Source organism: Rhinoderma darwinii, chromosome 5 (assembly GCF_050947455.1).
Source record: "Rhinoderma darwinii isolate aRhiDar2 chromosome 5, aRhiDar2.hap1, whole genome shotgun sequence".
In the NCBI taxonomy this organism is placed as follows: Eukaryota; Metazoa; Chordata; class Amphibia; order Anura; family Rhinodermatidae; genus Rhinoderma; species Rhinoderma darwinii.
The window spans coordinates 225,380,003-225,406,225 of NC_134691.1; the positions used below are offsets into that span (position 1 = coordinate 225,380,003).

General features: G+C 41.3%; 1 protein-coding gene across 1 annotated transcript in view; it reads left to right on the top strand.

The window, feature by feature from the left end:
• Positions 1 to 26,223, top strand: part of ITGA9 (integrin subunit alpha 9) — a 492,766-nt gene that overhangs the window by 71,203 nt on the left and 395,340 nt on the right. The window contains exons 4-5 of the mRNA XM_075826987.1: positions 5,053 to 5,176; positions 17,679 to 17,746. Of these exons, the coding sequence (XP_075683102.1) occupies positions 5,053 to 5,176; positions 17,679 to 17,746 (192 nt within the window). The remainder of the gene's footprint in view (positions 1 to 5,052; positions 5,177 to 17,678; positions 17,747 to 26,223) is intronic.

The following is a 26,223-nucleotide window of genomic DNA, read 5'->3' on the forward strand; positions in this document are numbered from 1 at the left end:
GCAGGGCATTACCCTCTGTATATCAGCAGTTTGAGATCAGTGGTCCAAAGTCATTCAACCCGTTACCAACACCAGTTACTTATTAAAATCAATAAAAAGTGTCCATATACTCATTTTGATGACAGCTTTCATGCCAATAGCCTATTCGGGCCAGGCTGAACTCTACTGAATTTGATGCGGTACATCCGCCTCTGCAGGTTGACAGCGTGAGATCAGTGGCCCAACGTTATTTAACCCTTTAAATCACACTTTGACGCCCATTTTTATGCCAGCTCTTTCTGTTTTTCAACTGTTTTCACCTCTGGCCAGCTCAGTTCAGCATATTTTATTATTAATATAAGTTTTCCCTAACTGGACGAATAAGAAACCAACTTCAGCATCGTTCCATACAAACATATGGTATCACACAGAGGTATCGAAGTATCGACTCCTCCATAGAATAATATTTCCGCCATATTACAGCACAAAACAGGTACAAATCCAGTGCATGAGCCATAAGAATATGGTATTTGGGGACCAGCCAGAGGCAAAAATACGGAGTAGCAAGCTATGTGTTTATGTTGCCCTAAGTATTAGTGATTAAAATTTGAGAGTCCTGTGCACACATGTAATAGTTCACTGACAGTAGAATGAAATATATTGAAGGTGATCGAGCATCTTTTCTTGACTGACTCGCCAGGAAAAATGTAAAACAAACTATAAGTATAAAAAATACTTTATTAAAAAAACAAAGATGGACAGTAAAATCATCCACAAATGTTGTGTTAGTATCACAATTCAACATTTGTCTAGTCCTGACATTTGTTCTTATTTATTTACTCCACTTTTCAGCAGCAGGACTGTTCACAAATGTTTTTCTAATCACCGGCGTCCTCTCCATGTGCCTAGCAGGACGGGCCTGACCTAACTCTTCATTTCAACAAGAGTTTACAATAGTCATAGTGTTACAGCCATCTAAAGACGTTCCAAAAGTTGAGTGAATAACACAATTTCCTAATTCTTTAAACATGTGGATGACTCTGCATGTGGGATGTGTTGTGGTGGAGACTTGATCCAGGAGAACTCATTTTTTGTTTTATGGCAAGTCATGTATGGTTCATGAATTCTACAACAAAACACTCATTTACTGGAATTAAGAATGGACTTGTTGTTTAGTCAGTTTATTGGACTGCTTTTCATTTTTCACAGTATTTTATTGAGAGAATTCATAAATGTGTACATTTGTATGTTACTAACTTAAAACAGGAAATCCATTAGCTTTACTTGTTGGTTTTTCCAATTTTATTATACATTTTCCCTTATAGATGCAGCCTTGTATACTGATAATTGCGGGCTTTATTATGGAAATAAAAACATCTTTCATCCCCCAAATTCCATATAGTGTAGAAAAAGTTCCAATCACAGTTCATCCTGCGCTGCCTGGTTCATGTATGAAGTCTGAAGTGCAGTGAAGCTTAATCCTTACCAAGGCAGTAGGACGGATGGTGTGATGTAGCATTGCAGATGGGTTTGTTGAAGACTGGTTAACACCTATGGGCACCAAAATGGCTGCATTTAGTGGTTGGCAACCTCTAAATCCAGAACCTGATGAATAAAATTTTAAAAGGCCTAACTCAAGGATGTAGATTTCCACATATTGTTATATTACAGTTGCTTCTGCAAGTTGCAGAATAGCAATTATTACAGCAAAACATTTCCTGAATGCTATTTATTTTTTTCTTTTATAATTATGTATGGAATTCGTTAATACAAATGCGTTTTCTTTAATAATGTGTATTGGATTTTAGTGGTGGAAACCATAATGATAATGTGATATGGCTTTGTTTAGATTTGGGAAGGGGGGGATTTTTATACTTCACTGAACTGTTATTCTCTATTCACACGACAGAGTCCGTGTGTCGGCCGATAAAAACGGCCGTTTTGCATCCATTCCATTTCCGTTCCAGGTCGTGTTTCTGTTTTTAATAGCCGATTTGACCCATTGTGCATCAGCTTTTTTCCCTGTCCGTTTTAAAAACGGATGAATTTAATTTGCCAATTTTTTGCTACACACTTACCTCTATAGATAATGCCACACAGCCCCCTGTAGATACTGTCACAGCCACCCTGTAGATTATGCCACACACTGCCCTCTGTAGATAATGCCACACACTGCCCTCTGTAGATAATGTCACACACTGTCCCCTGTAGTTAACGCCACACACTGCCCCTTGTAGATAATGCCACACTGCCCCCTGTAGATACTGCCACATACTGCCCTCTGTAGATAATGCCACACACTGCCCTCTGTAGATACTGGCACAGCCCCCTTCTAGGTAGTGCCACACAGCTCCTCTAGGTAGTGGCACACAGCCCCCCCTAGGTAGTGCCACACAGCCCTCTTGTACATAGCACCCCCATAGACAGCACACCCTCCATAATTGGCACCCCCGTAGATGGCACCCCGCTTCATGTAGATAGTGCCACTGTAGGGGACTGCTCCTGGAGAAGTCCCTGACGTCACTGTCCATATATGGACAGTGACGTCATGGACTTCTCCTGGTGCGGAATCCCTGGCCACAGCTTCGGCAACGCTGTGGCCGGGGATTAGGGATTCCGCTCCTACAGGGAGCAAATAAAATCTCCTCCATCTCCTCCTCACATGCACTTTGCATTGTTAGGAGGAGAAGAGAGCGAGCGGCAGAAAGCACGACCGTAACTCGGATCACATCCAAGTGACAGCCGTGTTTTACACAGCCCCATAGATTTCTATGGGAGTCGTGTGGCTGGGAGAACGGCCCAAAATAGGGCATGTTCCAGTTTTTTAACTGGCCATCTAAAAATCGGCCCTGTGAATAGCCCCATTTAGGGTCTATTGTTTCTAATGCGGACGTGCGACGACCATTAAAAAAAACGGCCGTCAAACGACCGAGAATCCCTGACGTGTACAAGGTCCCATTGTCGGCTGATAAAAACGCCCATTTTGGTCAGTTTTTCTCGGCCGGTTTGCATCCATTGTTCATCTGTTCCGTTTCTGTTCCGGGACATTTTTCAGTTCTTAACGGACGATTTTGACCCGTTTTCCATCCCTTTTTTTCTCTGTCCGTTTTAAAAACGGATGAATTTAATTTGTCAATTTTTTGCCACACACTTCCCTTAGTAGATAATGCCACACACTAGCATCTGTAGCTAATGCCACACACTGGCCTCTGTAGCTAATGCCACACACTGGCCTCTGTAGCTAATGCCACACACTGCCCTCTGTAGATAATCCCACACACTGGCCTCTGTAGCTAATGCCACACACTGGCCTCTGTAGATAATGCCACACACTGCCCTCTGTAGCTAATGCCACACTCTGCCCTCTGTAGGTAATGCCACACAGCCCCCCTGTATATAGTCCACGCAGCCCACCTGTAGGTAGTGCCCCACATGCACTTCGCACTGTGAAGAGGAGAATATAGCGAGTGAGCGGCAGAAAGCACGGCTGTCACTCGAATGACATCCAAGTGGCAGCTGTTCTTTACACGGCCCCATAGACTTCTATTGGAGAAGTGCCGGCGGGAGAACGGACGAAAATAGGACATGCCTCATTTTTTGATGACCCGGTTTACCAGGAATCTGATTTAAAAAAAATAAAGAAAACCATAATGATATTAACTCCTTATTGCTGTTCTGCAGACAGGATCTCCTCTTCCAATCCACTGGCAGGATCTGCTCATTGCTCCACCTACCATGAAATTGCTACCATTCTAAGGGCCCTTTTCATATGAACGCTCGTTCCAGATCATTTCCCCGTGTAAACAGGGCTAAAGATCAGCCGATTAACGGGCAAATGATCGTTCATCGGTTGACTGGATCTTTTATGCGACAAATTAAATGGTCGCTAGTCGACACAACATCTCCCTGAGTCAACAGGGAGATGGTCTGCTGACATGATGCAAATGAATGGGGAAAAATTATTGCGGCAACAATCATTGGTCTCCATATTTAACGATTGTTGTTCCTTGTGAATGGAGCAAATGAGCACCGATCGACAAACGGTATTGTCAATAGGAGTTCGTTAAAGGTGATTAAACACGGGCGATATCTGACCGTGTAAAACCCCCTTTAAACTGCAAGAAAGATTGCATTCATGGTGTGGCTCGGACTCTCTAGTCTAGTCCATGGGTGGCCAATGTTTTCACTCTAAAGCACCAATGTCAAATAGTTCTACTTAAAGTAGCCCCAATAAATAATTTTTCGTTTACTGTATACTACACGCTTATAGAATATTTAGAATTCAGTTTAATGGGTTATCCCAACTACAAGTCTCCCACTTGGGACCCACTCTGATAGCCTAAGCAGAGAGCTGCTGCTAATAGCAGTTGCCGTTGTGGAGGACTCAGTGAGACCATGTGTTACATGATCGCCCATTCATTTGAATGGGCACCATGTAATTCTACATTTCCCCTGCAACTGCTACTACAGGGAAAATGTGCAGCCATTCGTAATTTCAGCAGCCGCACCGACAGAGCATCTTGTTTCTGTGTGGTCAAATTTAAAACGGAGACAGACACCTTGTGAATGGTGTCTTTCCCTCCTATGGAAGGCGGCATGTCACGGCACCGCAGGTTGCCCCCGGGCCACACGTTGTGTACACTGATGGGATAATCCTCATGGCGGACTCCGATGCCTTCCAGGGACTGGGGTTCAATAAGACATTCATTCACAGAAAAATAGTTCTGCAGCATTGGTCTCAAAAAAGTCCTAGGGTGCACCACATTTGCGCTAAGTCCTTTCATCCATCATGTTCAGCATATAACTACCTATATATGATAGGCACATTACATGTTAGTGTCATTTCTCGCTCCACAGCTGCAGCGCCCAAGAATATTTGGTAATGAATAGAATATTACAGTAATGTAATGACAGAAGCTAAACCTAGTATGACAGCTGTTCTTAGTTTATATCCATCGGCATTCCTTCAGATGTGGAAGCTTCCTACTGGCAGCAGTGTGGATGGAACTATGTTTGTTTTCACTAGGGATTAGCTCCTATTCTTTATTAACTATATCTGTGATATCTATTTAGGCATGTGCTCATCGCTGGAAGAATATCTACTATGAAAGTGAGCTGATACTTCCATATGGTTCCTGTGTTATTCTCCCACCGAATCTGCAGGCCAATGGGAAGAAGCTATTGCCTTGCTACGAGGGTAAGTGCCATCTACAAAGAGATTTCTAACGTGATTTAACTGTTCACTTCTATGGTGTGTCACAAAGCGCTCTCACCAGTCATTTCATTATAATGTTTTATAAGCTAAACGTTGTAGCTAAACGTTTGACAAACTTCTGACATGTCATAGTGACATGTCAGAAGATTTGATTGGTGAGGGTCAGAGCACTGAGACCCCCACCAATCACTAGAACTAAGCAGATGAAGCACTCGTGTGAGCGCTCAGCCGCTTCTTGTCTGTCTGGCTTTTTCCGGAAATAAATGTATCTGTGTACGGACTCAATAGAAAGTCTATGAGCCCGTACTCCGATACATCGGCTTTCCGTAAAAAGCCGAACAGACACAAAGCGGCTGAGTGCTCACACGAGTGCTTCATCTGCTTAGTTCTAGTGATTGGTGGGGGTCTCAGTGCTCGGACCCCCATCAATACAAACTTCTGACATGTCTCTATGACATGTCAGAAGTGTGTCAAACGTTTAGCTACACTTTAAAGGGTTTGTATATTTTTCTTCCATGCAACCAAACTAAACCCTGTCTCCTTTCTATGTTCAGTGTACAGGTATTGGTATTTTATCATTGTAGTATAGATGCAACACTTTTAAATTGTGTCAGTGAAAACAAGGTGCATACCAAAAACAGAACTGTTGTAATGTAATACCATAGTCGACTGCACTTTTGATTCCGTCAAAACAACGGAGCCCTTAAACAACGGTGACAAACGGAAACAATTTGCACTGGATCCGTCACCATTGAAATCAATGGTGATGCAAACTGAAACCTATGGTTTCCATTTGTTTCAGTTTGGATTCCGTTCATGGGTTCCCCTGACAGAAAGCTCTGACAGAGCACATGCTAAGTTGTTCTCTGTTCACACAATGGAGTTATGGATTCTGTCTTTACAGGATCCATAATGGATGTGACAGATGTGTTATGATCCATCATGATCTTTTATGGTCCATTTTGAACCGTTAAGATAATTTTGTTGTTTTTTTAACCATCATCTATTATAAAACAGAGAAGGACATGGTGTCTGAAGCTCACATAGAGCTCTGCCCACATAGAGCTCCGCCCACAGCCCAACCGCCAGTTAGGTCCGCCCACAACCAGAAGACTAAGGAAGGAGATGTGAGTGATTAGTGGCGTAGCTATAATGTCCCCATCTCCCTCCCATACACAGTATAATGCCCCCATATGTATGGACCTAATAGAAAAATAATAACATACATACTTACCTATCCCCGTTCCCCCGCCGGCTGCAGGATCCTTCTCCTCCTCCGGTCTGTGCGATTTGAGTGACTCGGTGCAGACAGGCACGATGACGTCACTACATCGCGCTTGCCTTCGCCGAGCCGCTCACAGTTTTTTTCAATGAAGATAACAGTACATTAATCAGAAATACACTCTATACATTGTTAGGCTATGTTCACACGGAGTATTTTGGGGGAGGAATATCTGCCTCAAAGCTCCAAACGGAATTTTGAGGCAGATATTCCTCCCCCAAAATACTCCGTGTGAATAGCAATTATCGCGCCGTTTTTCGCCCGCGGCCATTGAGCGCCGCGGGCATAAAACACGCTTTCTCCTGCCTCCCATTGAAGTCAATGGGAGGTCGGACGCGGAAGCGCCCGAAGATAGGGCATGTCGCTTCTTTTTCCCGCGAGGCAGTTTTACTGCTCGCGGGAAAAAGACGCCGACGCCTCCCATTGAAATCAATGGGAGGCGTTCTCGGGCCGTTTCTGCCGAGTTTTGCGACGCGGTTTCCGCGTCAAAAAACTCGGCAAAAGACCCCGTGTGAACATAGCCTTAATGTGCTAAATGACTATTCTAGCTGCAAACGTCTGGTTTTTAATGCAATATCTACATAGGTGTATAGAGGCCCATTTCCAGCAACCATCACTCCAGTGTTCTAATGGTACATTGTGTTTGCTAACTGTGTTAGAAGGCTAATGGATGATTAGAAAACACTTGAAAACCCTTGTGCAATTATGTTAGAACCGCTGTAAACAGTTTTGCTGTTTAGAAGAGCTATAAAACTGACCTTCCTTTGAGCTAGTTGAGAATCTGGAGCATTACATTTGTGGGTTCGATTAAACTCTCAAAATGGCTAGAAAAAGAGAGCTTTCATATGAAACTCGACAGTCTATTCTTGTTCTTAGAAATGAAGGCTATTCCATGCGAGAAATTGCCAAGAAACGGAAGATTTCCTACAATGGTGTGTACTACTCCCTTCAGAGGACAGCACACACAGGCTCTAACCAGAGTAGAAAGAGAAGTGGGAGGCCCCGCTGCACAACTGAGCAACAAGACAAGTACATTAGAGTCTCTAGTTTGAGAAATAGACGCCTCACAGGTCCTCAACTGGCAGCTTCATTAAATAGTACCCGCAAAATGCCAGTGTCAACGTCTACAGTGAAGAGGCGACTCCGGGATGCTGGCCTTCAGGGCAGAGAGGCAAAGAAAAAGCCATATCTGAGACTGGCTAATAAAAGGAAGAGATTAATATGGGCAAAAGCACACAGACATTGGACAGAGGAAGATTGGAAAAAAGTGTTATGGATAGACAAATCGAAGTTTGAGGTGTTTGGATCACACAGAAGAACATTTGTGAGACGCAGAACAACTGAAAAGATGCTGGAAGAGTGCCTGATGCCATCTGTCAAGCATGGTGGAGGTAATGTGATGGTCTGGGGTTGCTTTGGTGCTGGTAAAGTGGGAGATTTGTACAAGGTAAAAGGGATTTTGAATAAGGAAGGCTATCACTCCATTTTGCAATGCCATGCCATACCCTGTGGACAGCGCTTGATTGGAGCCAATTTCATCCTACAACAGGACAATGACCCAAAGCACACCTCCAAATTATGCAAGAACTATTTAGGGAAGAAGCGGGCAGCTGGTATTCTATCTGTAATGGAGTGGCCAGCGCAGTCACCAGATCTCAACCCCATAGAGCTGTTGTGGAAGCAGCTTGACCGTATGGTACGCAAGAAGTGCCCATCAAGCCAATCCAACTTGTGGGAGGGGCTTCTGGAAGCATGGGGTGAAATTTCTCCCGATTACCTCAGCAAATTAACAGCTAGAATGCCAAAGGTCTGCAATGCTGTTATTGCTGCAAATGGAGCATTCTTTGACGAAAGCAAAGTTTGAAGGAAAAAATTATTATTTCAAATAAAAATCATTATTTCTAACCTTGTCAATGTCTTGACTATATTTTCTAGTCATTTTACAACTCATTTGATAAATATAAGTCTGAGTTTTCATGGAAAACACAAAATTGTCTGGGTGACTCTAAACTTTTGAACGGTAGTGTATATATATAAACAGACCACTGCATTCCTTTTGCTAGCAAACCCGTGTATTGGGTTTTCTATACTAGTTGACTTATAATGGGTCTGTCACTTGTCTGTTGTGTTTTTACCGGATAGAATAATGTAGCATGTTACACTATTCTGACCATCAGATAGCAACGACAACCTGACAGAAAGAAACTAACACAAGTGTGAACAAAGCCTGAATATAGTTTCAATAACTGGTTAGTTTTCAAATTTGAAAAAAAAAATTTGGCTAGACTTATCAAAACTCTAACAGCAATCTGGCCTTGTAGCCTATAACATCCAATCTCAGTGCAGTTTTCATTTTTCCGAGCAGTTTAAGAAATGAAAGCTTGGTTCTGATTGGTTGCTGTGGGTAATAAGGCTTGTTTTCCCTGCTTCACAGCTTTGATAAATGAGGCAGATTTGGGGAACATTTATCAATGTATTTCACTAATTTTCTGGCATAAACAAATTGAAATATTCCATATTTATGAAGCCCCTGTGACACTTTTTTAACGCGCATCACTTGTGTCAGGAAAAAGTGGACGGGGTTTCAGTTTCACTATATGCAACAGATTTACTTCTCTCATTAGAAAATTGTCGAAAATTAATGCCATGTGAAACCTAGCACCTTATTTGACAAATCTTTTATTGACTTATGCAATCACGCATTAGTATATGGCTTCCAGACATGAGCATAATTCACTGGAGAATGTTTTACCATATTTATAAAATTACATCACTCTTTTCCTGTTTCTATACATTTTAACTAACACGGTCTACAATATTTTACTTCATGACTCCTATACCCTGTAGAAAGAAATATATTCCCGATTAAAAACTCCAATACCCATAGGATGCAATGAATGTGAAGGCATTTCCACAGTGAACGGCAAGAGAGTACTGTGTTTATATGAGGTGAAGATTAGTTTCTGTTTCCATAGGTAGAAATTCTGACTGAAAGATACATATACCTAAATAGATTCACATTTTTGGGCTAGCGTGGCGTATGACGCAGCAGAGGATCAGAGACATCAGTCTAGTCCAGAGAGGAGGGGACGGGGAAGCGTTAGGCATTAAAGTGCAGGACACTTAATGCTTCGGTGGACACCTTATCTCTTATTAGCATATGGCACCTCAAGGAATTCATCAACTTTTTTACACTTTTGAAAGCCCCAACATATGTAGTAAAGGTATGTGGTCTTCATTACTCTATACCCGTTTAGTGGTGTGTGGCTTGGGGGGAAAAAATCTTGTGACAGAATCCCTTTAAGATAATATAATATAATAGGCATTATTCAATCTCAGGAAATGTTCATGTCATCTTAAAGCACGAAATGACATTTATACATGAATATAATCAACAGACTGTATATAAAAGTAGCCGCTCAGAGAAGGGAAGGTTGAAGCTATTTAGAGCATTTTCTGCAGGACAATGAGGCTTTCCAGCGCCAAATTCAAGAATGACATGTCTAGTTTTATTGCTAGTGAGATGTACTTGAGGTAGAAATACATTCAACCGCCATCTCCAGGCTCTGTCTATGATAGAAAACACGATGTAACAATTTATTTTCCTCATTTCATGTTGCATCATTTTATGGACCACACACTAACATCTATAGTATTTCTAGTTGTAATCTACCTCCCAGGACACGGAGTAGAGAAAGGCTCATTCATGACACTTGTGACCAGGCTGTAATTTGAGTATTCACTGCTTGCATACCGCTAACTTAGGTTGTCACCCCAAAAATTCTGCGTACACCCATTCTTTGTTATTATATATTCACCTGCTGGTTAAACTAGTTTCTTTAATTCGTGCATTAACCCCTTAGTGACCAGCCTATTTTAGGCCCTAATGACCAAGCTATTTTTTTTTTTTTGTTTTTCTATAGTCGCATTCAAAGAGCTATAACTTTTTTTATTTTTCCGTCAACCTAGCTGTATGAGGCCTTGTTTTTTTTTTTGCGGGATTAGTTGTACTTTTTTGTGGCACTATTTTGGGGAACATATAATTTTTTGATGAACTTTTATTAATTTTTTCTCAGGGGAATAGGAAAAAACCCTGAAATTCCGCTATTGTTCTATGCGTTTTAAATTTACGCCGTTCACTGTGCGGCGTAAATAACACGTTATCTTTATTCTATGGGTCAGTACGATTACGATCTATGGGTCGGTACGATTATGACGATACTGCGTATGTATAGGTTTTTTTATGTTTTACGACTGTTGCTCAATAAGAACACTTTTGTACTAAAATTATTTGTTTTTGCATTGTCGCTTTCCAAGAGCCGTAATTTTTTTATTTTTCAGTCAATGTAGTGATATGAGGGCTTTTTTTTTTTTACAGGACAAGGCTTAGTTTTGATTGGTACTGTTTTGGGGTACGTGAGACTTATTGATTAACTTTTATTATGACTTTTTTGGGGGGCAATGGAAAAAAATAGCACTTTCACCATTGTTTTTTGCGTTTTTTTCTCCGATGTTCATTTTGCGGTTTAAATGACATATTAACTTTATTGTTTGAGTCATTACGGTCGCGGCGATGCCATATATGTATACTTTTATTTATTTTTTACACTTTTACTAAATAAAACCACTTTTTATGGAAAAAAATGGTTTTATTTAGTTCTTTACTGTAATTTTTAGTAATCATTTTTATTTCACATTAATTACTTATTTTTTTAGTCCCACTAGGAGACTTTACTATGCGATCGCTGCTATAATGCTTTGGTATACTTAGTATACTAAAGCATTATTGCCTGTCAGTGTAAATCTGACAGGAAATCTATTAGGACTTCCTAAAAGGTATATGCCCAGGGCAGACCTGGGGGCTTTTATCAGGCCCCTGGCTGCCATGGCACCCCATCGCGCCGCTGATGGTTGACATAGGGAGCTCACTCCCTCTGTAAACAAATTAAATTCCGCAGTCGCTTTTGAATGCGCCATTTAACGGGTTAAACGGCCACGATCGAAGTAAACTTCGATCGCGGTCGTTGGAGCAAGAGTCCGGCTGTCATCGGACAGCTGAGCCCCGGCTCCAGCCTGCATGGTACACCCATTCAGGGCTTAGACTTGGCCGCAGTGAAAAGGTGGAGGCCAAGCCTAAGGCCCCTTAGGGACCGTCGTGAAAAGGCGTATTGGTGGTCATTAAGGGGTTAAGCTGTATTCCCAGTATAATAATTATTATAATAATTATTAGGGTATGTTCAAATGTGGAGTTTTTACTGTTCACTTCATAAAAATGACAGAAAAATATTTACCTTAAAGTTTCTCAAAAAAAAAAAAATGCAAAGAAAACCTGTGTGTTAACATTCACTTAAGAGATATCCAAATTATTTATTGTAATGGCATATTGCTAGGATAAGCCATAACAATATGATCAGAGGGGATATGACCTCTGGTACCGCCGCCTACCCATAAAATAATGGGACTGATGACCCTTTCATCACTCTTGCTGCACAGCAGTGCTCCCGAGCTTCGCTGTGCAGGGACAATTAGAGAAGAAGCTGCATCGTTATTAGGTGTCCCAACAGTCAAACCACCACGGATGAGTAAGGCCCCATGCACACCAACGTGGTTTTGCAGCCGCAATTCCTCCAAAAATCCACGGGAGAATTCCGTCCCCATTTATTCCTATGGGGCCATGCACACGACCGTGGTTTCCACGGTCTGTGCATGGCTCCGTGCTCATTGAAAATAATGGCCATATGCACAGCCCGCAATTTGCGAGTGGCTCGCGGCTGACACTCCGTGGCCGGCCCACCCGACAATCACGGCCGTGCACATGGCTAAGGTCATGTGCATGAGGCCTTAGAGCTGGAATTATGGAATATACTAACAAGTTTTGCTTTGTGTTTTGGCTTGCTGCAAAATCTATTCAACAGCTATGCACCATATACTTATAGTTGTCAGGAATGGATTGTAAACAAGTTATTACTAAGATAATCAGTTACGTTATCACGAGCCACCCTAATCATGACCCACCCTTATTCTTATTCCTTCCCTGTCCATTACAATAAAGATCTCAATCTGATATTCATATTATCAACGCTCCATAAACTGGTCTTTTCCCCAATTGAAAAAGAGACATGACATTTTTTTTAATTATAATTTGAATTTTATTTTGATTTGAATTTTATTTTAATTATACATCAAGGAGTACTTAAAGAGGCTCTGTCACCAGATTTTGCAACCCCTATCTCCTATTGCAGCAGATAGGCGCTGCAATGTAGATTACAGTAACGTTTTTATTTTTAAAAAACGAGCATTTTTGGCCAAATTATGACCATTTTTGTATTTATGCAAATGAGGTTTGCAAAAGTACAACTGGGCGTGTTTAAAAGTAAAAGTACAACTGGGCGTGTATTATGTGCGTTTTTACTTCTTTTACTAGCTGGGCGTTCTGACAAGAAGTATCATCCACTTCTCTTCAGAACGCCCAGCTTCTGGCAGTGCAGACACAGCCGAGTTCTTGAGAGATCACGCTGTGTCGTCACTCACAGGTCCTGCATCGTGTCGGCCACATCGGCACCAGAGGCTACAGTTGATTCTGCAGCAGCATCAGCATTTGTAGGTAAGTAGCTACATCGACTTACCTGCAAACGCCGATGCTGCTGCAGAATCATCTGTAGCCTCTGGTGCCGATGTGTCCTCGCTCGTCTGACACGATGCAGGACCTGTGAGTGACGACACAGCGTGATCTCTCGAGAACACGGCTGTGTCTGCACTGCCAGAAGCTGGGCGTTCTGAAGAGAAGTGGATGATACTTCTCGTCAGAACGCCCAGCTAGTAAAAGTAGTAAACACGCCCCGATGTACGCACATAATACACGCCCACTTGGACTTTTACTTTTAAACACGCCCAGTTGTACTTTTGCAAGCCTCATTTGCATAAATACAAAAATGGTCATAACTTGGCCAAAAATTCTCGTTTTTTAAAAATAAAAAACGTTACTGTAATCTACATTGCAGCGCCGATCTGCTGCAATAGCAGATAGGGCTTGCAAAATCTGGTGACAGAGCCTCTTTAAGATGCCCTATTGAATCTCAACCGGTGCTAACTTTGCTAGACTGCGCCTAGATGTGTTTTCTTGCAACAGGCCCCACTGCTGAAGGTGACCATTGTGGTTCACCACAGCCCGGTCACTTTCTTTACCAGAGAAGTGCTGGTGTGACATATTACTACGATGCCACCAGTACTTCTACAAGGACAGATAGCTCTCTGGCTCCTAGCGCTGGAATGAAAAATATAAGGTAATTTTCAGTTTGGGCAAGTGGTTCAATTTGTTTCAAGTGTGCTCCAATTGTAAAATGCATCTGTAAGATTTTCCGCACCAAAAAACCTTGGAGAGCCTATGACAGGCTAGACCAGGTGGGCACAAAGGGACACTTCCATTTTCATTACCACTGTGCAACATTTTAGACGTTTGTCCTCCTTCGGGTGAATTGAGCCCTATGGATACTTTTGCCGTATACGCTGGGAGCTTTTCCTGGTGTATACGCCTAACGTAGGCTCCAAACATGATGCGAACATTGTTGCAGACTTGTACAATTTGATGTAATACTAGATTTTAGCAACATGTTTAGGCTCTATGCAGATCACGTTTGTAGCCTACGTGGGAAGTATACATCGGGAGGATCTCCCGATGTATAGCTCTGATAGAAGGCTGTGAAGTATCCCGCTGCATGCAGTGGTATACGTTGCTTATATGTAATAAACTGTATACGTGCTGTAAACTTTTTTTGCTGTATACCTTTCCATTGAATAGCATAGTGTACTACGCTACTCCATACTGCCCAAAAAAATCTTACAAGATAAAACCCACCCTATATACACATTTTATTCACCTCATATTATATACTGTATTTCTCTACATACCTACTATCTGGCATTTGTATGTTGTTTTCATTTTGTTTGTTTTTTACATAGAATGCTTAGGCTCTATACACATTATTTAGATCCTATGTTGGAGTATTTTTCTCTGTATTTCTCTTACGGAAGGCTGTGAAGTTAAAAAAAAAAGTATACTGACATATTTCGGCCAGACTTTTTTGACATTTTGATTACTTTAAGGGCGGATTCACACGAACGTGAATTGCGTCCGTGCAGGCCGCGTGGTTTTCACGCGGCACGCATGGACCAATAGAAGTCTATGGGGCAGTACAGACAGTCCGTGCTTTTTGCGCAGCGTTTGTCCGCTGCGTAAAAAGCGCGACACGTTCAATATCTCGGCGTATTTCGCGCATCACGCACCCATTGAAGTCAATGGGTGCGTGAAAACCACGCAGGTCGCACAAAACTGCCTGTTTCGCGCAACAGCTGTCAAAAGGATTAATGTAAACAGAAAAGCACCACGTGCTTTTCTGTTTACAAACATCCAAATGGTGTGTCATAATGATGGCGGCTGCGCGAAAAGCACGCAGCCGCGCATCATATGATGCTGCCTCACGGAGCAGGTAAGTGGCTTTTGCGCAGGCAAAACGCCGCGTGTTTTGCGTGCGCAAAAATGCCACGGTCGTCTGAATCAGCCCTTAGACTTTTTTTTACTGACAAAACGCTTTTGGCACAATGACACTTTTTATACATAATCCCATTTTCTGTGCTGGGGCATTTCTTAAATTAAATGTAATGTGATTTTATATGATCCATCTGCAGCAATCCCCAAACTTATGTTGTCAATACTACACACATTTTCCTCAAAGTTTACAAAAAGACAAGAGACATTGCAATACATGAATATGCCCTTCAATATTGTTTCTGCAGGCTTGGTCTTATAACAAGAAACCCACCCACTCTGTATACACATTTTATTCACCTCATGTTATACAGTGAAGGAAATAAGTATTTGATCCCTTGCTGATTTTGTAAGTTTGCCCACTGTCAAAGATGTGAACAGTCTAGAATTTTTAGGCTAGGTTAATTTTACCAGTGAGAGATAGATTATATATATAAAAAAAAAAAAGAAAATCACATTGTCAAATTTATATATATTTATTTGCATTGTGCACAGAGAAATAAGTATTTGATCCCTTTGGCAAAAAAGACTTAATACTTGGTGGCAAAACCCTTGTTGGCAAGCACAGCTGTCAGACATTTTTTGTAGTTGATGATGAGGTTTGCACACATGTTAGATGGAATTTTGGCCCACTCCTCTTTGCACATCATCTGTAAATCATTAAGATGTCGAGGCTGTCGCTTGGCAACTCGGATCTTCAGCTCCCTCCATAAGTTTTCGATGGGATTAAGGTCTGGAGACTGGCTAGGCCACTCCATGACCTTAATGTGCTTCTTTTTGAGCCACTCCTTTGTTGCCTTGGCTGTATGTTTCGGGTCATTGTCGTGCTGGAAGACCCAGCCACGAGCCATTTTTAATGTCCTGGTGGAGGGAAGGAGGTTGTCACATAGGATTTGACAGTACATGGCTCCATCCATTCTCCCATTGATGCGGTGAAAATAGTCCTGTGCCTTTAGCAGAGAAACACCCCCAAAACATAATGTTTCCACCTCCATGCTTGACAGTGGGGACGGTGTTCTTTGGGTCATAGGCAGCATTTCTCTTCCTCCAAACACGGCGAGTTGAGTTAATGCCAAAGAGCCCAATTTTAGTCTCATCTGACTACAGCACCTTCTCCCAATCACTCTCAGAATCATCCAGATGTTAATTTGCAAACTTCAGACGGGCCTGTACATGTGCCTTCTTGAGCAGGGGGACCTTGCGGGCACTGCAGGATTTTAATCCATTACGGCGTAATGTGTTACCAATGGTTTTCTTGGTGACTGTGGTCCCAGCTGCCTTGAGATCATGAACAAGTTCCCCCCGTGTAGTTTTCGGCTGAGCTCTCACCTTCCTCAGGATCAAGGATACCCCACGAGGTGAGATTTTGCATGGAGCCCCAGATCGATGTCGATTGACAGTCATTTTGTATGTCTTCCATTTTCTTACTATTGCACCAACAGTTGTCTCCTTCTCACCCAGCGTCTTACTTATGGTTTTGTAGCCCATTCCAGCCTTGTGCAGGTCTATGATCTTGTCCCTGACATCCTTAGAAAGCTCTTTGGTCTTGCCCATGTTGTAGAGGTTAGAGTCAGACTGATTAATTGAGTCTGTGGACAGGAGTCTTTTATACAGGTGACCATGTAAGACAGCTGTCTTTAATGCAGGCACCAAGTTGATTTGGAGCGTGTAACTGGTCTGGAGGAGGCTGAACTCTTAATGGTTGGTAGGGGATCAAATACTTATTTCTCTGTGCACAATGCAAATAAATATATATAATTTTGACAATGTGATTTTCTTTTTTTTTTTTTTTTATATATAATCTATCTCTCACTGGTAAAATTAACCTAGCCTAAAAATTCTAGACTGTTCATGTCTTCTACAGTGGGCAAACTTACAAAATCAGCAAGGGATCAAATACTTATTTCCTTCACTGTATATATATATATATATATATATATATATATATATATATATATATATATATATACATATATATATGTATATATATATACATATATATATATATATATATATATATATAAATACATACATACTGTATCTCTTTACATAACTACTAGATGGTAATTCTATGTTTTTTATTTATTTTTATTTTTTACATAGAATAGTGAATTCCATAAGAATTCTCCTTATAATGAAATCTTTTTTTTTTTTTTTTTGAATAAAGGATTGCAGAAAATAAAAGCTTGTTAATGAGTTCAGCTTATAGAAGTGTAAAGTATTACTGTGCAAATAGGAACGCTGCCAGGGACTGAATAATAACAAATGCAAATCTATGGGCTGTCACGGCTAAATCCATCTTCAATTTATTTAACTTATGCTTTCCAGCTAGAATTAGCTTTAGATGTATATTTTACCAAGATTCTGCAGTTATACAGTTCCTTACGTTCTTACGCCATTAATGTGATAATACTTCCCAAAATCTCTTCACTTAGAAGACAGTGTGTCTCTGAAACATTTAACTAATGTGGAATGCAGTAGTTTTCAGGCCTACATACTTGTGGTTCAGTCATTTCCCAAACTGGCTGAGGTTTAGGTTTTTGTGGTTGGGTGGTACATGTGGTAAGATATACTGTGTGTAACAATGTTAGGCCTCACACAGCCAGGGTTAAGTGTACAGACTGCTATAACTATTCTGTCATTTATATTCTTTCCAGAATACAAGAAGAAATATGGAGAGGAACATGGCTCTTGCCAAGCTGGGATTGCAGGATCTTTCATGGAGGTCGGTAACGTTCTTTACATTAAATGTTCCATTGTTAATGTTGTTAATTGATCATTTTTTAGGAGGGGCATAAAAAGGTGTTTTAAGGGTTGTCCAAATATTTATTTAAATTAGTTTTATGACGGAGCACCAAAGCACAAAGAAGTGAGTTTCAGGCTAAAAAAAGTTTCTGTTAGTCAATGCATGACTTTATATCGGAATTCGGGTATGATAACAACCCTATTACCTTTACTGTAATTATTCTTTGGAATATGGAGCTAGTAAATGTTGGAATCTAAACTTTATGTGGATAGTGTTTTCTGAAGTCAATGGAGTGTCCTCTCAGTTTAATGAAACCCAGGCCTAAAAAAGGGGCCCGCACGTTCCTTCCCTGCTCACAGCTGCTGTTTAAGTAGGTATAGTATTTCTACTAATATAGCCCTAGCAGAAATGTTGCCGTGAAATCTTAACCCCTTTAATAACAAGTTTCACTCCTCACCCTTTTCTTTTCGTTAAGATTAAAAGCAAAAGTAGCTCAAATATTTTTGGCTCTTCTATTTCAGATTGAAAACATCATTATTCTAAATGAGGCTTGTTATTTATTGAACTTAATATGCAGATCTTAGCTGGATATTTTTTTTCGATTTGCAAACCTATATTGCCACAGTCAAGCCCCTGCTCTGATTGTTGCTCCTTTTTTTTAATTTTTTTTTTTAATGTATTTTCATTAAACAATGTTTAATGTCTATTGTGTCTATTTTAATAATGATCTAATATGTATGTCCTCATATTCCAGACTTAATATTGTCTAATGTAGTTAATATCAGGTCTTGCCAAATAACTGGCCTACAGATTGATCCCTTGGTAAGAAACACGAAGTAAAAGAAGTATCCAATATACTCATGCCTGTAGCCAAATAATTGAAATTAACGTATTGTACCAAACAATTGAGCATTATAAGTATCCAGAGCCAGGACAGACTGGTTTACCACTTTAGCATTTGGTGGTCCATCTCGATATGGTTGTGTGGTAGTGCTTCACAGCCGAGCTTTTCTCACTTTTACGTTTTCACTTCACATAACTGCACTAGTGATCCCTGGGACAGCTATGGCAAGGAAAACTTTTGGTGAGCTGATTTGATGGAAAAGTTGGATCCTATGACAGTGCCACATTGGGTGTGATAACCATTATAATGATAAGTGATTTATGTTTACAAGTGATTTATTTATATGTTTGTTAGCTATATTGGATCACATTTATCTTGTTTTGGAAAATTAGGTGACTTCTAGACAATTTGCAATCAGCATTTTCCTTTGGTGGTGTGTCTGATTTACAGAGGCCGGGACTTCCTTCCTAGATGTTCTGTGACTTGCAATTTTTATTGTTATCTTCAATGTAGTGTTGAGTGGTATGACACAACATTAGTACTGAAAAATACACAAGAGAAAGACACTAAGTTATGTTCCCGAGACAGGCTGTCAGGATGTAGCATTATGCAGGACACAAGCAGATATAACTGCGGCAGCATGATACATTTGTTGCGACTAAACAACTTGATAAAATGGATTATATTTACCAATGTTTGTTTCATACTTCTGCCATGAGCTTGGAAAGTAACCTATTAGCCGTGTATAAGATGTGCTATGAGGGCTGCAGTAATGTATGCAATCACACACACTAAATGGCCTCACAAAGCACATGAAAATATGTTCTCTTTGCTGTAAAATGGATAGATTCTGCTTTAAGAGAGTTGTGGGGGCATGGGATAGATTTATGGCTATGTTCACACCTAAGTTCGGCCCTTTCGACGTTGGTTCCGCAGAATGCATCGGTATTGGTGCTGTCAAAACAACAGAAATGTCGACGGAATATGATAGAAACCATTATAAGTCATTGGAGTCAGTCTGGCACCGTTTGGATCCGCCGTAGAACAAATTCAGCAAAATTTCATGGCTTTCGTTGTAAACCATAACTGTCATAATGCCAGTATGAACAGAGTCTAAGTGCCTCACTTCTAGGGGTGTATTAAGAAAGTGCAATCGTTCCCCTTTGGTCAACAATCTTATTGAATTTTGCTGTGGCTAGTAGAAAAGCAGCCCTGTTGATCAGATCTTGCTTCCTTCCCTACATGCATTCACATGTTTCTACCGCCGAAATACATAGACCCGCTGTCATTTTACTTGATCAAGGTCCATCATAGTAGTGGTTTCGGGCCGCTCCTGCCAGGTAGAGAAGATCACACAGCAGCATCAGATGAAAACAGTCCGGTGCACTTTTCCTACATAGCTATTAGCTGAGATTGATGTGAAAACAAAAAACTTCATGTAGCTGCCAGTATAACAAGCTTCCGGCCAGCTAAGGGCGAATATAGTGAAAATAGAGGAATCATTTCTATGATTAATGGGGGAAGCTACACACTTGACCTTAGGGTGTCTTATGAGTGCGTTATTGCTTTCTTTTAAGGCCCGACGCACCCGACCGTCGTTTTTATCCGTCATTATTGATCAGTAATTACGGATAATCTGCAAACCCATTAATTTTTATAGGCCACGGATACCTTTCCGTATATTTATGGATGTGTGTCCAGGCCATAGAAAGGATCCGCAACATATACATCATGTCCTATTCTTATCCGCAATTGCGGCATGTAAAAAGTCCATGGGCACCTTCAAAATTGTGGACTTCTACGGCTGTGCATCCGTAGCCGTCCGTAAGTGCGGAAACGTTGCTATGCGACGGCAGGGGATTCCTCAAGAAAATGGTCATGCGATTATGTGACTTTTTCAAGTGCTTGGGACATGTTGGTGACATCATTTGTAGCCTCCCTTTTTTTGCGGATCCATAAGTGTGGATACACTACGGACCAGATTTGCGGACAGTGTACCAGATATGTGCATGACTTGCGGATCAGTATTTGCAGTCCGTAAAGAAACACTATGGTCGTGTGAATGGGGCCTAAGTTTTAGTAGCTGGCTCCTAGATTTATGTATGATTTCTCCAGGCCTAAGGCCTCATGCACACGATTGTGTCATCCGCGGGCCGCCCGCAAATCACGGACCGTGTACACACAGGTTTCCAGCCAATGCACGTGTGCCTGGGCCCATAGAAATGAATGGGTCCGCAATTCACCCGCAGATTTGCGGTTAAATTGCGGCCGCAAAAATACATGTGTGTGCATGGGGCCTAAGTGCCGCTGCTGTGAACCTTTTTTTGAGGAAAATAAAGCCGTTTATTTTGTCACTTTTTACTATTTTTCTCATACAAACAGCAGTACAAGTTTCAATTTTAGTGCATCGTGTCAAATTTAAGATATTGATCATGCGTGAAGTTAACAGTGCCTGTACTTCCTCACAATTATGAGAAGAAAGGTAGGATTATATAGTAAAGACTATTCTGATGGAGATCAGAAACTGTTAAATTGCTGATCATTAAAGGAGTTCTCTAGGACTTACAAGTTAATCTGTTTTGTCTCAGTACGTAAAGCATTGAGACTTTCTAATATATACTCTTAATTCAGATCCTGAGTTATGGAACTGTTCATGTTTACCTATATACATGCAACCATACAGTGAGTTTATCATTGTGCGGCATATATTGTAGACCATATAGACAATGCCTTATGTTCATAGACCAGTGGTGGTAAGAATACCACATTATACATTCAATGTCTTGTGTCCCCAGTTTTCAGCAGAGTTGGCCAAATATGGATGGTCCCCCTCACACTGCTGTGTGGGTCTGCTCAACTGTTTTTCTTTAGCCACCTCTCTGCGGAAAAAGGGGAACATTGGAACCCTTTACTCTGGATTGGTGGGGGTCCCAGCAACTGAACTCCCATCAATAAAACATTTCTGAAAGAGACAATTAATATTCCAAAAATTAGAATTCATTATTTATAAACCCCAGTACTTATAATGACCACCACACACACACACACACACACACACACACACACACACACACACACACACACACACACACACACACACAAATGAAATATTTGACAACATAGACAGACGCACCATACAATGCAAAGTTGAAAGAGTGGGGCCAGAGACTACAGGGTTAGCACGAGAGGCCCAACTGTGGCCCCGAAGCCACTATTTGCCCATTACTGTCATAGACTCTTTATGCATGTGTAAAAGAGCTCAATCCCATGATGTTAGCTCAAGAGCTGAGTCTAGATAGAGATTGCTTTAGAACAAGTTGAAGTTTCAGGGAGCCGCACGCTAAGCATTACTGGGAGTTCTAGCAGTAGAGGAGTCACGTGGTGCGCCCTGCTGCCCGCCCACAGACACTGCCCTAACAATAGAACAGCAATGGTGAGATTAATTGTCCTTAATGGCAAAAAAAAAAAAAAAAAGACTAGAGTTAGTGATTTTAAGAAAAATAAAGTTGTGTCAAATAATACTAATAGTCTGCAAAGGTATTTTGTAGGTTGTTTGGTGGTATAACCCCTTTAAAGTTCTAGTTAAAGGGGTATTCGCATTTTAGATGTTATGGCACATCGTTAGGATCCTGAAAACAAAGCAACAGAGGTCCCTTCGGTTTACCTGCTGCAGCCCTTCAATCTGAGGATCAGTGGGGGTCCCAGCAGTAGGACTCCCATCATTTAGGAAGTGATGTCCTAGCAATATCTCACCACTTCCTATAGTGGAAAAATCCCTCAGTATTTTAAACAAAACTATTCATTTGCATTTTTAACTCATTTTCATACATTAGTGCATACATACCTGTATTAGATAATGTAATAGTGCAATTTTTGATTTCTCCAGTACTCTTCGTTATTTTTTTAGAAAGTGTGCAGCAAGCTGTCACTTCAGATTTTTACAATATTCTCAGGACAGAAGAGGAAACAGGTGGCAGAATGGGGAATAGTCCATGAAGCAGAAATCACTCATGTGTCTGATAACAGTTACAACTATATCAGCAGCAGATGCTTCCTGGTGTGTCTGTGAATTGCATCCAAATGTACTTAACCTCTCTAACCAGCAAACTTTCCTCACCACCCATGCTGAACTTCTTTTTATGTTCAATAGCACCTCTACTGATGATATGATATGTGCTCATGTTCTATAAATATAGTATTTGAGTGTCAGTAGCAGCGTGATGTGGTTGTAATATTCTATACGAGTACAATGGGTGAGTAAACTGTTTTCATAGTGCGTTTCACAAGTATAATGCATCAGGTTCATTTCAGAATGAATGAGAGCTTCTAGGTAAGCCTTTGGGAAATAGAAAAATACCCCAAAAAACTACTGACATGAGTAATATGCCCAAACGCTGTTCTAAACAATCTCTGATGATGTCACCCTTGGGTTTTTCTTTTTTTCATTTATAGGTTCACAATAGTATGTGTATGGCTTTATTATTTACAAGTGAAACATACATAAAATATTGCTTGGTATTTAATGGGGTTGTCCGCTTTTAAAACAAATTGTATCTGTTTTCTTTTATAGAATAGGAGATTATCCAGTTTTTTAATGTACCCATATTAAAAATTCTGCTCACATACCTTTCTTATAACAGTGTCTCTTCACAGTAGAATGGTATAGCCAACAAATTAAAAGAGTTTTCCCATGAGGTACATTTATGACATATCCACACGATATCCACCTCTGGGACCCGCACCTATCTCTAGAACGGGGCCCCCTAAACCCCTTTCTACGGCTCTGTGCTCCGTCTGAGTCGTGTGATTCCTGTCCATGAAGAAGAATGCTGTTTCCGTAAGTCCCATAGTAGTGAATGGCAGTTACGTAAACAGCGTAGCTTGCGAGCTACACTGTTTCCATAGCTACCATTCAGTTCTATGGGACTTACGGAAACAGAGTAGCTCAGCGAGTTAAGCTGTCTTCTTCTTTATGGTCGGGAATCACACGCGTCAGCTGGAGCACAGAGCAGTATAACTGGGTTTAGGGGGCCCCCGTTCTAGAGATAGGTGTGGATACCAGAGGTGGGATATGCCATAAATGTCCCTGATGGGAAAACCGGAGGTCCCCCAGCTATGGCATGTCCCGGTTTTAACGTTATCTGCTTCCTCACGATGCAGAAGCAGTTGAATCCAATGCTTGAGCAGGGAGCTAATGGCTCCTTGCTACAGCGTTCACTTTGCAATGCTGGCCGTGACCGTCTCAGCACAGACAGGCGCGTTGTAGTGATGTCATCGCCCCTTTCTGCGCTTAGCCACACACTGCACAGACCGGAGGAGCAGAGGGATCTCCTTCACATGTCATGTGAATGGGAATAGTCGAGTATTTATTGTATTATTTTTTTATTGGGCACTATTGGGGCATTATACTGGGTATGGGGGGCTGCAGTGGGGCATTATACTCTATGGGGCATTATCCTGTGTAGGAGCAGCTATAGGGGCATTATGCTGTATGAGGGAAGCTATAGGGGCATTATACTGTATGAGGGCAGCTATGGGGCCTTATACTTTATGGGGGCAGCTTAGAGGGCATTATACTTTGTGGGGGCAGCTATGGGGGCATTATACTGTGGGGGAGGCACTGTGGGGGAATTATACTGTGTGGGGGCAGCTATGGGGCATTATACTGTTTGAGGGTAGCGATGGGGGCATTATACTGTAAGGGAGGCACTATGGGGGCATTATACTGTGGGAGGGCAGCTATGGGACATTATACTGTATGGGGGCAGCTATGGGGCATTATACTGTTTGAGGGCAGCTATGGGGGCATTATAATGTGTGAGGGCAGCTATAAGGGCATTATACTGTGTGAGGGCAGCTATAGGGGCATTATCCTGTGTGGAGGCAGCTATACAAGCATTATACTGTGTGGGGCCACTAAGGGGTCATTATACTGTCTGGGGGCAGCTATGGGGAGCATTATTTTGTGTGGGGGCAGCTTTAGGGGTAATATACTGAGTGAGGGCAGCTGTAGGGGCATTATACTGTGTGGGGGCAGCTATAAGGGGCCTTTTTGGGGCCACTAAGGGGTAATTATAGCGTGTGGGGGACCCACTGTGTTGGGGCCCAATCAGATGTGTTTCGCTCCCCCCCCGTGCTAAACTTGTAGCTACGCCTCTGCTCTTCAGTAAAATACTATTAACCTGTGAGATACCTGGACAATGTTACCTAAATGCCAGTTGTCACATGATGTGTGGGTAGTGGATCACATGACTGACGTCATGTTTAGTCCACTCAGTAATCCTACGGATACCTAACTATGGACTAAGATGTGGGTTATACCATTTATTTTAGACGGAGGCTATCGCACTTCTATTTAAAAGGTATGTGAGCAGAATTTATAATACATGTATATTAGAAAACGGTATGATTTCCTATTTGACATATAAATAAATTAAACAAATAAAAACTGGAGTACCCCTTTAATACAATATATTTTTGCAGTTGACCTATAATAATGTTATGTTATCCTTCCGGTTTGTTCAGTTTTCTGTACATTGGACCTTTTGGATCTACTCTGTTCTAGGGAAGGCTTACCCCACAAGTATATTCCCCACAACCATTGACACGTAACTTTCCTAATGCCTAGGGCAGGTACTTTGGAACTGACTAACTTACTAAAGGGTATTATCACATTTGTTTATATGACATCTCAGTTATGTTACATGCTTCAGTGCTTAGCAGCCTACAGAAGTTGTTGTCAAGTTGTCGAGGTCCTCCTTTTTTCTAAATCCTAACCCAGCCTTCATCTGGATTTTCCCGTTTCTTCTCATTTGAGTCCTTACCTCAACCATGTCTATGTCTTGCCTATCTCTTACCACAGTTTATCAGATGGGGTCTTTGGGTCAGAGACGTTGGTAGTGTTTTACTTCTTTTATCAGTTGTCTTTGTATAACTTTGATGGTGCCTGGTTTTACTGGCTATTTGCTGTGCTTTTGTGCTTTCTTTGTTTATAATGCTATGCCTTGCCATGTACATATAGAAGTATTATTTTCTTCCCACTTGCCAAACAGCATTGTTCTAATTTCTGTAAAATATTTTAAAGGCTGTGTAATCCTTTGAAAGTGATTCTTGTTTTTTTTAAATAAAAATGTCAGTCAGTGTGTTCAGTGCAACTTTCAAATTAGTTATAAAAATTCCTGTTACTTTCTGAGATACAGCTGCTTGGTATACTGTATACAGATCAGCTGTATCTTTCGCTAAGACCTGAATCTGTTAGTCCCGCGGACCTGATAGGTTCAGTGTCAGCGGGTCACATGATCCACCTGTAATCTATCACATCTAAGTAATGAACTTAGATGTGATGGATAACTGGTGGATCCTACGTGCATGGCCAGCCTTAGGGGTGTGCGACCTGTGCGAGTGTGTGTGTGTGTGTGTGTGTGTGTATATATGTTCCAGTATGTGTGTGCTATGTGTGCCTGTGTGTCTATATATGTGTCTGTATGTGTATATTTTTCTGTGTGTTTATGCGTGTGTGTGTGTGTGTGTGTGTTTATGTGACTGTGTGAGTATAGTTAACAGTGTGATATCTGTGGTGTTACATTATCTGTACTCAGAGCGTTATGACTGT